Genomic DNA, 13,091 nt, shown 5'->3' with positions numbered 1-13,091 from the left:
AAGTTATGGTGAGAGCAAAATATAAGCATGAGCAAATATGGTAAGAACAAAGCTCTTCCAAAGCTTCAGATAAGATTTTTACCAACTATGCCTCCCCACAGTGAAATTGCTGCGTGTTCCATTGACCTGATGCTTAGAATCTGTGGACTCCCATCTATTAGTCCATCTATAAGGCCATTGGGAGAACAGCAGTGCAAAGATAGGGAATTTCCTTATGTGATTTCCTTGCTCTCTTTTATTATCAATTTCAGCTCTGGATTAATTTCTGTATTTTCACTCAGTTTCTTAAAAATTTCCACTGTAACCAGTTGTCCATTACATTTAGTTCAATTTAGGAAGCATTTATTAAACATTTACTTTGTGCCAGGCAGGCACTTTCCAGAGGCAGCTTTTGGCATAATGATTGAGCACAGGGCCTGGAGTCAGGAAGACCTGAGAGCAAATGTGGCCTCAGATGGTCACTAGCTGTGGGAATCTATGCTCTGTTTGCTTTAACTTCTTTAACTGTGAAATGGGGATAATAGCTCCTATCTCCCAGACTTGTTGTGAGGAACAAACAAGATAATAATTGTAAAGTGCCTGGCACATAGTAGGTACTATTTAAATATTTATTCCCATCTCTTTCTACTTAAACGCTTATTCCTGTTTCTTCCTTCCCTTCTGTTCCTACTTTGTGCTATGGGCACAAAGACAAAATACAAATCTCTACTCTCAAAGACCTTATATTCAACACTAATGGCAGATTGTTTTCTTCCATAGTAAAGTCTGCAGGAATTTGGGGCAGTGCTCAGGGTGAGTTCTATGCACTTTGGGCAAGAAAGTTGAGAAGAATGATTGATGATTTCTTTGTGCTGATGAGTTAGTTAAGGCAGGGAGTAGAGAAAGGAGCATTGAATTGAAGCCAGAAGTGCTAGATTTGAGATCTGCCTGATAACTGTTCGAGCTTTGGCAAGTCCCTGAGCCTCTCTCATGTTCCTTTCCTCCTCTGGAAAATGGGAATAATGAAACTTGCCCTACATTTCTCTCAAGGCTGTTGTGGAGGAAATTATTTTTTGAAACTATGAAGTGTTTTATAAGATGAATTATTGCTCATCATCACAGGGTGACCAGATGGAAACATAAAGAGAGGCTGAAAAACCTTAGTGGCTTCTCTTGGAAGAAGCTCTACCACCCTCATTGATTTCATCATCAGAAACATTGCTTAAGCCCTTTCTCTGGACACAGTACTGTTGTAAAGTGCTGCCAGTATGACTGTGACTAGTGACAGTTGTGGGTGTGAAGCTCTTGGGGAGTTACCAAGTGCTGTGCTCAGCACTTGGACTGTTTGATAGGTTTGATATTCTTGCCATCCTGGAACCTGACTGACTGGAAAGACAAACCAGTGCATGAAATAAAGGAACCAAGTTGTAGAATGCGGTGGGTAGATGATGAAATTTCTGAAGAGTTGAGAGACATGAGAGAAAAATGAGAGCAGAAGTAGTTGGGAGAGATGCTTCATGAAAGATGGGTAAGTTTTGATAAGTAAGTAGAGAGGAATTGATCTCCAGGTTCTAGTTGGTGAATACCAGTTAATATACTTGGTGAAATAAACGGTGAAATAAACGTTCACTGAAAAGTCTCAAAGACAGGGCACAGGGTCATATGAACAACCACTTAGGCAGAATGAGCAATCTCTGTCAGCCATACGCCATTGAGAACCAGATGGGGAAGAATGGGCACTTGAGCTATTTAAAGAACAAGGGAATTAAGGTACAGACTGGTTAAGTGACCTGGTCAAGGTAGCAAACAGCAGAAAACCACTTCAGACCTTGATTTTCTGACTTGAAATCCATTGTACCAGGCTACACTTTCCTGATACCTTTGCTGATTTACTACCAATCCTCACCCTCCTAATAGAAGTGATTTTTTTCTCACTTTTAATTTCTGATGTTCTTGGTCTTATCTGTTCTATGCTTTTTCATTTTGTGACTTGTATAATACTTGCATACATCTTATTTCTCCTACTAGTTTGTAAGTTCCTTGAGGGCAAGGACTGTTATTTTAATTTACTTTTTATTCTCGTTATTCAGGATAGTACCTTGGTACTTAATGTTTGAATTGTTCTCTGGCTCTCTACCTTATGTGACCTTGGAACAGTCTCAGTCTTCTCATATATAAAATGAAGATAATAGCTACCTTTAAATGGTTGGGTAGGTCAATGAGATAATGAATGTGAAAGTGTTTTGCAAGTGGTAAAGTCTTACAGAAATGTAAGGTGTCCAGGTGATCACAATAATTTGGAAGGACTCTTAACTGAATCCATTTGGTTCCTTTAATTTAAAAAAAAATTTTTTTTTTAGCGAGGCAATTGGGGTTACACAGCTAGTAAGTGTGTGTTAAGTGTCTGAGGCCGGATTTGAACTCAGGTACTCCTGAATCCAGGGCTGGTGCTCTATCCACTGCACCACCTAGCTGCCCCTGGTTCCTTTAATTTTAAAGTCACAGATTTATTCTGTGGTCATGGCACTGACAAAAATGCACTTCATTCATTTATTTATTTATTTTTGGCAGGGCTATGGGGGTTAAGTGACTTGCCCAGGGTCACACAGCTAGTAAGTGTGTGTTAAGTGTCTGAGGCCGGATTTGAACTCAGGTACTCCTGAATCCAGGGTGGGTGCTTTATCTACTGTGCCACCTAGCTGCCCCCAAAATGTACTTTATTTGATCCAGACTGAGGCCACTTGAAAGTGTACATCGAAAGAGATGGTGGAATCTGGGTACAAATAGTTTATATGCAAGTTGATCCCAACATAAAACTTGAAAATAAATTTTTGTAGCCATGCAAGAGCTACCACAATTAAAGATCATGCTTTTCTATTTGGTGCTATTGTGCTGGTTATATAGCAAATGCATGGTATTAAAACACCTTAAGCTCATATATTTCCTTATCTTCTTGGAAAAGCAAGTGAAGAATTTTGGCCTTTGCCCAGACAAGCAGAGGAAAGTGTGGTCATATTAGTGCATCTTAAGCTGAGTGACCATAAGCATTAATAACTAATAGTATTTTACAGTGATAAGACAAAAAGAAGCCATAATAGCAATTCAGGTTTTAAATTATAAAATACTTAAAAATCATCACAAAACTACCTTGATGAATTCTCTCAAGAGTCTATAAAATTCTAATGCAACGCTGAGGAAACCTGAGCTCCAAACAGACAAAGCCCTCAGGTATCTTTCTCTCTAAAGTGACAGGAATGTAGTTAACATTTTCACTTGTATGTCAGAAAAACCGATCTACTGACTAGCCTAACAACAAATAAATGTTGCCTCCTTTATAGATAAAAAGCAGAAAGAGCTTTGAGTTTCACAAAACCTGAGGAAGAACAGTAATGCTGATCAATTTCTGCGTTGAGACTAGTTGGAATTTGTAGGAGAGATGAGAGATTTACTTTGTTTTGAAGTGTTGTAACTTTTTTTTTTTGGTGAGGCAATTGGGGTTAAGTGACTTGCCCAGGGTCACACAGCTAGTAAGTGTCAAGTGTCTGAGGCCAGATTTGAACTCTGGTCCTCCTGAATCCAGAGCCAGTGCTTTTATCCTTTGCACCACCTAGCTGCCCCGAAGTGATGTAACTTTTAAAAAATATTGTTGTGTGCTTTGGATTGTAACTTGATTGACACAGTTTTCCCTTTTACTTCTTTTTTTTTTTTTTTTTTTTTTTTTGCGGGGCAATGGGGGTTAAGTGACTTGCCCAGGGTCACACAGCCAGCAAGTGTCAAGTGTCTGAGGCCGAATTTGAACTCAGGCACTCCTGAATCCAGGGCCGGTGCTTTATCCACTGTGCCACCCAGCTGCCCCTCCTTTTACTTCTTAGTAAATGTATTTAGTCCCTGATAGCTAAGCTTTTGCCTTATCTTACTCAGGACTCTATCTGATACTGGTAGAGGGAGTTCCTTTCTGCTTCTTACACTCTTGAATGATGAAACCACAGGTTCAGGTTAAAAAAAAATGTGTAAAAAATTCCTATTGATCGTTTAGTTTACTTGTAGTGGCTGTTTATCTAGTCTGTCTGTAACTTTTTTGCTATTTCTGAGTCCATTTGGATCCATCAGCCTGATTTTGTACTGCTTCAGTGTTCCATATTTATACTCTTCCCTTTCTGCTTTCTTTTCCTCCCCTCTCCCTTTTAATGTATTTTCCCCCTCTTCTCTTAATTCTTTCTTTCCTCACTCCCTTAATTCTTAAGTTTCTCCTCATAGGAAGGGGGAATTCTGGGCAGAGTGAAAGAGCTTTTGGTGGGTAAACTCTAGGCATGAATCACCATTAAGTAGAGGCCTAGGTTAGTTGAACATTGTACTTATTATTAGAAATTAAGGCATTTATTCTTCATAAAGGTCAAGATAATTTCTGTGGTTATGTGGATAATAATAATTGTTCACATTTTATACGACTTTATAGTTTCCTAGTTATATTTTTCACTAGCCAAGGTTAAGCAAATGACCTCATGGTATCTTGGGCAGGTCTTGGGCACTATAACAATGAAGGGGCTCATTGTATTTATCTCTTTGGGAAAATGATCACAGGAGGCAATGCTAGTGGATGGAAAACTGAAATAATTGATCTGGTTTATACCTGAGTGAGCAAGTTTTGTCTTGGGGGAATCGATGTTTTTATTTTTTGTTGACTTTTTGGATTTATTACTTCTGTGGGAATAACACTACTCATGGTGATTGAATAGCTAGTCAGAATAATTGTTATTTTGAAAATTAGAAGGCACATTAGTATGTACAAGAATCTGATGTCACTATTAATATACACGACTTGCTATAGGTAAGTTGGTACATTTGAGTTTTTGTCAACTAACATTTTTATTCAAGTCTAAGCAATAGGAACCCAGGTATTAGGATGGTGGAGAAACCATAGTCCTCCATCTAATCCAACTCTAACTTTACAGATGAAGAAAAGATAAGTGAGTCACAGTACTACTGGTTACCACCTGTGATAGAGACCTTTAACACTGGGACCAGAGGACTTGGGTTCAAATCCTCACTCGCATGACAGGTAGCAACCAGTGTTGCTATGAACCAAATAATGCTAAAGAATTGCTGTAGTGAGTTGGATTGAGAGGTAAACAAGGAAATTCTGCAAGCACCGAGAATGCAAGTGTGAAGAAATAGAAAGGCTAAATATTGTTTTCCTAGGTATAGACATTTAACTTTAAATACCTAGAAAAGCAAAATAGTTTTGTTTTTTGAGCATATGACAAATGGTGTTGAGTTAATTAGGAACTGCTGATTAGGAAAGTCGTGTAAATTAATGCTGAACTGAATGAGAATCTTTGAAGGAAATAGAAAGTTCTGTTTTGTCTTCGCAGTAGTAGTGGTATTTTAGTTCCATTATTCAGCTAACATTCTCTTAGGAACATCTAAAGACAGAGGACTCAATGGTTGACTGACCACTTTGGTGATTGATAGGTGGTCTCTTAACCATGAAGGAGCTCAATTCTGGCCTCTTTGGTTGATTCTCTGGGGTTATTCAGTGTTCTGCTGAAGCCAAGGAAGTGTGGGCATTTGGCTGCTTCCCCAGTGTGCTGCTTTGTTCTCTAGCCAGCTTCTGGGGTTAGTGTACTTCTATTTAAGTCACAGCCCCAGGCGACCTTGCTAGAGTCTTGTGCTGCTCTGATACTCAGCTAATTTGCAGGACTGGAATGTGATTCAGTGGGAAGCCAATGGAAACTGACTTTGAAGAGAAACATTCTTCCAGAAAGTGAGTTGGGGGTTGGATGGTCAAGGAGGAGAGAGTAGTCTGATGATCTGGTTTTCACGGATTTAGCAGAATTCTCTAGCACCCTCTAATACTAGCTTTGTGACCCCTACCCCCAAGTCACTTAACCTCTGCAGGCCTCAGGTAAAACTCTCCAGGGTTTACCTGCTGAGTACAGGCTGGGTTTAGTTTTAGGATCCTAGGGGCTAAAAGCTAGAAGGGATCGTAGAGTATATCTAGTCCAATCCCCTTATTTTCCAAGAGTGGAAATGGAATCCTAGTCCAAGGTCAAAGGGTCATGGCTCTTAGATCTAGAGCTGTTAAGGACCTCAGTGACCATCTATTCCAGCTCCTTCATTTTATTTATTTAGGTGGGGGGGGGGTGGGTGGTGGAGGTGGTGTTTGTTTTTTTGGGGGGTGAGGCAATTGGGGTTAAGTGACTTGGGGTCACACAACTAGTAAGTGTCAAGGGTCTGAGGCCAGCTTTGAACTCAGGTCCTCCAGACTCTAGGGCCGGTGCTTTTATCCACCTAGCTTCCCCCAGCTCCTTTTTACATGTGAGGAAACTGAGGCCTAGGGAAATGAAATGATTTGCCTGATGTCAGGGGTGGAAGGCCCTGTGACTCCAAAGCAGTGCTCTTTTCTACTAAGCCAACAAGTTCCCACACTGGGATTTTCACACAATTTCTTTGGTGATTTGTTAAGTTTATTGGATTGTATTCCCTGCCTCCTGCCTTTTGCTGAAATAACCCAATTCTAGCACCTTTTCTCTGTCTTGCTTTTTAGTGGGAAGTTAACTAGCTCCCACAATTTGTTTGGAGGAATAATGTGGTAAAGGTGCTGTCAGGCCTGTGGATAGGTTTGAGAGAACTCATTTAACTTGACTAATTTCATTCAAGTTTTTCAGGGAAAAAAATTCTTAAGAGGAGTTTATGGAAGGGCACCCTAAATAACCACAATGTTGACTCATGCTACCAGTGATGATGATAATAGTGCCATGTTAACTTAGGCTACTAATCTGCCTGGGTTGTTGTGAGGAAATTAACTCTGCAAACCAGATTGCAGCACAAGGATCATGGATTTTGAGCTGAAGGGACCTTAGTGGCCTTCTCAGTCCAGACCCCTCATTTTTCAAATGAGGTAGGCTGGGAAAGGTTAAAGGAACTTTTCCAAGGTCACCCCGGGAGCAAGGAGGAGGCCTGAGACTGGGACCAAGGTCCTGACTCTAAACCTGCCCTCTTCTCATTGTATTAACCATGACTCTAAACTAGCACTATCTTCATTATATTAATCTTCCCTCCCTCACTGTCCCCCCCCCCCCACCTCCATCAAAAATAGTTTTTGGAAAAACAGCCCTGACAGAAGAATATGAGGTAGCTTTTTGAAGTAGTTTGGGCTTATTTCTATGCAGTGATGAAACACTAGAGAATGAAGAGTTTAAGAAAGAGTTTGCCACAGGGCAAGGAATAGATAGAGGTGTTAAAGAACCATCCTGCATTTAGTGTCAAACTCTCAGAGCATATGTCTTCATCCTGAAGCAAGACAGTTTTCAGCTGGGTTTCCAGTTGCAAATGCAGGAGCAAAGAGCTCTTAATGACTCAGAATCCTAGAAAACAGATGTGACAACAAAGCCACTACTTCTGCTAATTTTACAGGTGGCAGACTCTTATGGAAACGCATTTTTTAAAAAAGGCAGTGGCAGAAGTTGTAGAGAAAGTAGCTGTTTTCTAACCTCTCTGAATCAAGTTAAAGGACAGCAAGCAGTTTGCTATACTGCAACATTATTTCCAGGCTTTTGACTGTCATCTCTGGCATCTGCCTCCTCTTTACTCACACAGCAACCACGTGGTTCAGGCTCTTGTGACAACCTTCCTACATTCTTGCAGTAGTCTTCTAATTGGTTGTCCTGTCTCATGTCTCCCCTTTTTCCACTCCAGCCTTCCACATGTCTGTCAAACTGATTATCCTAAAGAGTGGGCCTGTGTCATTCTCCTATTCTGTCAGTTCCAGAGGTCCCGTATTGACTACAGGATGAAATGCTATTTCATCTTTATCTCATTCTTTTTTAGTTTTGGGTTTTGTGCAGTAGCACATGTGCATCATTTATAAAAAATTTATGCATTCTAAAAAACTTTGCTGAAGGGAGGCAGAGTAAACAATTCTATATTTACCTAGAGGTCAGTGACATAGGGCAATTTTGATAAACTTCTTATATGCATTTAATTTTTAAAATTGTTGATATTTTTGTTTTTCTATCATTCATTTCTGAGTATGCCCCTCATCCCTTATTAGCCTTACCTTGTAACAAATCTGAAAAAGAAAGAACTCAACACAGTTATATGCAACATTTTACAATCATCTTCTTTCATCTGACCAAGGAAAGAAGGCTGTGCCCTCCACTTTCTGAATATTGCATAATACCTGTAAATATGTTTGAAACATTCTTCCCCATAAGCTAAAGCGGTTGCTGTGATTTTCTGAAAGAAATAAAATAAACTATAATGAAGTATAATGGTGACAGAGTAGTTATGTAGTACTTTAAAGTTAACAAAGTATGTTCTTCACAATAATTTGGTAAGATAGGTAGTAGTAACCTAATTGATATGTTTAGCATATACCTTAAAGGAAAAGTGAAGACAGGTAGATAGTGTCAGTCTCATTATGATAGGTTAATGTCTTAATAACTGTATAATTATATTCTGTATGGCTAATGATCATATGGGAAAAGGGTGAAATGAGATACATTAATGTTTCAGTGGGCATACCTTTTGGGGATGGGGTATCCCTAGAGCAAGGGTTCCTGGACCCTGTTGGCAGTCTGGTGAAGCCTATGGACCACTTTTCAGAATAATATTTTTTAAAATTCATAGTATTTTAAAGGCAACCATTTATGTAGTTATTTTTTTAAGTCCATAAAGTCCAATTTAAGAACTCTTGGTTTAGAAATAAGGCAGTTCAGGGGCAGCTAGGTGGCGCAGTGGATAGAGCACTGGCCCTGGAGTCAGGAGGACCTGAGTTCAAATTTGACCTTAGACACTTAACACTTAACACTTACTAGCTGTGTGACCCTGGGTAAGTCACTTAACCCCAATTGCCTCACTAAAAAAAAAAATAAGAAATAAGGCAGTTCAGAAAGCATAATGCTTTTCCTCCAAAAAGCAGTGTTATAAAGGGGGATGGAGGTGAAAAGGGAACAAGAATTTATTTAACACCACCGTGTGCCAGGTACTAGGCTAAAGCACTTTATAAGTATCCCATTTGAGCCTCACAACCACCCTGTGAGGTTTTTTACAGTTCCCTATTTTAATAAAATAATAAAAAGATATTTAATATATAAATTATATTAACATACAACACATTTAATTTATAGTATGGAATTATATACAATATTACTAATAATAGATTAATGTCTAATATATTATAATAATGTAATAATTATTAATAATAATAGTTCCCTATTTTACAGTTGAGGAAACTGGCAGACAGGAAAAGTGATTTACCTTGAGTCACATAGCTAGTGTCTACGGTCAGTTTTTGTTTGTTTGTTTGTTGTTTTTTTGTGGGGCAGCGGGGGTTAAGTGACTTGCCCAGGGTCACACAGCTAGTAAGTGTTAAGTGTCTGAGGCCGGATTTGAATTTAGGTATTCCTGACTCCAGGGCCAGCCTTTTAACCACTGTGCCATCTAGCTGCCCCCATACAGTCAGTTTTGAACTCAAGTTTTCCTGCTACTTAAGTAGTGGCACAAGAGCTCACCAAAAAAATGTAACTGAAATTGGTTTAATTTATTCTTGCCCTTTTAGTTTACTTATTCATACTATGTGGAATTCTCTTCCTGTTCTTTTTTCTTTCCCCTCCCTTCCTGTATCTCCCACTTTTTTTGCTCTCCCTCCTTTTTCTAGGGGATCCTTCTTCCTTGATCCACTTCACATATTGCTATAGCTTCATTATGTGTTAAAAGGCTTTTGTTGGTAGTCTGGAAACAACAGCCAGCCATAATATTGTTTCTTTGAAAAACTGCATTTTGTAACCTCAAGGAAGAGGGAAATTCTGAGACTTGGGGAATACTTGTTTGTGAGCAGGACTCCCTGCAAAGTGAACTGACAGTTTTTGCAAATAGTGTTCATGAGTCAGGAAGGTTGAAGGAGTTGGGGTTTTTTGTGTGTGGGGAAAAGCTTGAGTCCCTTGGCTAAGAGGCTTTGAAAATGTTGTTTTTTTTCCAGCCTCTTATTTGTTAAAGGTTCATTTCACAGGTTAAAACTATGTTAATAGAAACACAGTCTCTATGTTAATAGAGACACATAGGATTTAGAGTGATAAAGCTATCTCATTCAAGCTAGTCATTTTACAAGTGACAAAGCTAGAATCCAGAGAGGGGAATTAGAACTTTCTCCCAAGGTGATAGAACTGATAAATACCAGAGTCAGAATTTGAACCTAGATCCTCTGAAAAAATCCAGTGCTCATTTCACTTACTATATCATGCTGTTTCTCCAAACTGATAATAATAACACATTTGATGTGCAGTTATGAAAAGAGTTCAGGATTTGGAGTCAGGAACTTGGTCCCAGTCCCTACCTTCCTCCTTATTACCTTGGACAAGTTCCTTTAACCTTTCCCAGCCAACCTCATTTGTAAAATGAGGGGTAGAAGGCCACTAGGGTGCTTCTAGCTCAAAATCCATGATCTGTGTACTGCTTTCTGGTTTGCCAAGTTAATTTCCTCACAACAACCCAGTGAGATTGGTAGCATGAATGAAGGCACAAAGAAAGAGGGTAAGTGCCTTCCCTAAATAAAAAAGTGGCAATCAGAACTGAAACCCAGGTTTCTTAGGTCCAAGGCTAGTGCCTTTTCCACAGTCACTGATTGATCCAGTCAATTTTCTTAAGATGTTAGTATTTAGGGTTTCTTTTTTTTGGTGAGGCAGTTGGGGTTAAGTGACTTGCCCAAGGTCACACAGCTAGTAAGTGTCAAGTGTCTGAGGCTGAATTTGAACTCAGGTCCTCCTGACTCCAGGGCCAGTGCTCTATCCACTGTGCTACCTAGCTGCCCCAAGATGTTAGTATTTGGTGAAAATGTTCAGTCGTTTTCAATCTGGTTTTACTTTTCATGACTCCGATTGGGGTTTTCTTGGCAAAGATACTGGAGTGCTTTGCCATTTCCTTCTCCAGTTCATTTTACAGATGAGGAAACTGAGGCATACAGGGTTGAGTGACTTACTTGTCCAGGCACACAGCTAGGGAAGATGAGAGCTCCTAACTCTAGGTTTCATACACTAGTCATGCTGTGTTCAAGTATACAATGAGTCTGAACATTTATTTTGGAAAATACTGAAACATTTATTTTTCTTTATCAAGACTTGTTTAAAATCTGTATTCTTACTGTTGTAAAGAAGTATTATGTGGAATTATAAACACTATAAATTATTTTAATTTATGTTACATATAACTGTTCAGCAAGTATTTGAAACTTGGAAGACTGATATATTGTCTAAATACAGGAAATAGTCAAGTTCTGGAACTAAACAGAAAAATCCTGTTATGGCAATGCAAATGACTCTGACCTCTCCTCTTTTTCTTCTCTACAATAGAATCTAAAAGCGGATCCAGAAGAGCTTTTTACAAAACTTGAAAAAATTGGGAAAGGTTCGTTTGGTGAAGTGTTTAAAGGCATTGACAATCGGACTCAGAAAGTAGTTGCCATAAAAATCATTGATTTGGAAGAAGCAGAAGATGAAATTGAAGACATTCAGCAAGAAATCACAGTGCTGAGCCAGTGTGACAGTCCATATGTCACCAAGTATTATGGATCTTATCTCAAGGTAAGAATTTTTTTAAAAAAGCCTTTTGATTTTTAAATGCAAAAGCCTTTTGCATTTATGCAGAGTTTATGTAAAAGGCTTGGATAGCATAGCTTGCTTTCAAAAAAGAAGAGGAGGAAACACTTTGACCTTTGCAGTCAAGCAGACCTTGCTATCTCTAAAGCATCAGTCTTTTGGGTTTGTACATTGACAACATTTAAAATTGCAAGATAATGTCAATATATATCATAGGACAAATTGTTTGGAGGTTAAAATCTGATTCAGCTTATGAGCTTGTCCTTGAAAAAAGAACACAATGAATTTCTTTAACTATTTTAGTAAGCTGTGTAGATTACCTCATTTTAGAAAGAATTCTTAATAAAATTCATATAGACTTAGGAATTTTGCACTGTTTTGCCAATTATAGAGTTTGCATTATTTAATTGAATACTGTTTGTGTGTTTTTCAATTGAACATACAAATCTGTGTATTAGTTTTACTTCTAAGACTCTTGGGCCCGTAAATGATCATAATGCCTTTTAGGAAAAATTGGAGGCCTAATACAAGTACAATATCCATGATTTGTCTTTATTCAGAGATGTTGGGGCAAAATTTTCCTGCCTTTTCCTTCTTTCCCTATGAGTCAAGTAAAGGGAATGTAGGCCCACTTGAATTAGTCCTCTCTAAAGAACTAGAATCCTACTCATTTCTTTTTTCATCTCCCACTTTAGGTCCTGTTGTCAATATAGTGTTTCCTATATTGGGGATAAGGAATTCTCAGAGGATTGCTTTGTTGGAGAATTCTGAGGAGATTCTTGTAGAAATCTGAACTTTATACCTCCCATTAACTCTTTTGTACATGTGAACCATAAACTATGTATAGAAGGAACTAGTCCTTTTTACCTCTGGGTTTTCCCTCCATTTCTGCTATAAAGTATCTTTTCTGATACTACAAAGAACATATGAACTGCTTTGGTTTAGGGGTTTTTTTAGAGTACTTGGTGATATTTTTAGTTTAAAAATAATGCAGGGGGTGGGTCTTGTCTGATGTAAAAAGTTTGAGAACCATTGGACTGCTAAGTGGAAGTTTTAAGATACTCAGCTTGGAAGGATGGTAATTTTTTTAAATTAAAAGTATTTAAGTTTTATTTTCCTCTCAATATTTGCTTTACTTCTTCCTTTACAAAGTTTCATGGAGTTCACAGCTTTGTACCAAAATGAAAGGGGGCCAAGGTATTTGCTTATTAAATACTTCAGAACTCTCTCACCCATTTTCATTCTTCTAAATCCACATACTGTGTTAAAAACTGTTCTAAAACCAAGAACACTGAAGTAGGTCTGGTGTATATATAACTTTAAAACAAAAAAAAGGTTTTTGCCAACATCATTTGGACTGTTACCTAGGACATGGTATAAGCTACAGGGTGTCCTAAAAGTCTTAATGCAATTGAAAGCCTTAGCTAAGACTTTTGGGACACCTGGTATATCTTGGAAAGTTTTAAGTTTAATGATTAGATGAAAAGCCATGTGATAGAGAGAAAGGCCTTATATATT

General features: G+C 38.5%; 1 protein-coding gene across 1 annotated transcript in view; it reads left to right on the top strand.

Moving 5' to 3' along the window:
* Positions 1-13,091, top strand: part of STK24 (serine/threonine kinase 24) — a 152,170-nt gene that overhangs the window by 50,018 nt on the left and 89,061 nt on the right. The window contains 1 exon segment of the mRNA XM_043994998.1: positions 11,328-11,558. Coding sequence (XP_043850933.1) covers positions 11,328-11,558 — 231 coding nt within the window.

Source organism: Dromiciops gliroides, chromosome 3 (genome assembly GCF_019393635.1).
Source record: "Dromiciops gliroides isolate mDroGli1 chromosome 3, mDroGli1.pri, whole genome shotgun sequence".
Classification (NCBI taxonomy): domain Eukaryota; kingdom Metazoa; phylum Chordata; class Mammalia; order Microbiotheria; family Microbiotheriidae; genus Dromiciops; species Dromiciops gliroides.
Note: the sequence above shows the minus strand (reverse complement) of the source record. Positions and strands in the feature narration are given on the sequence as shown.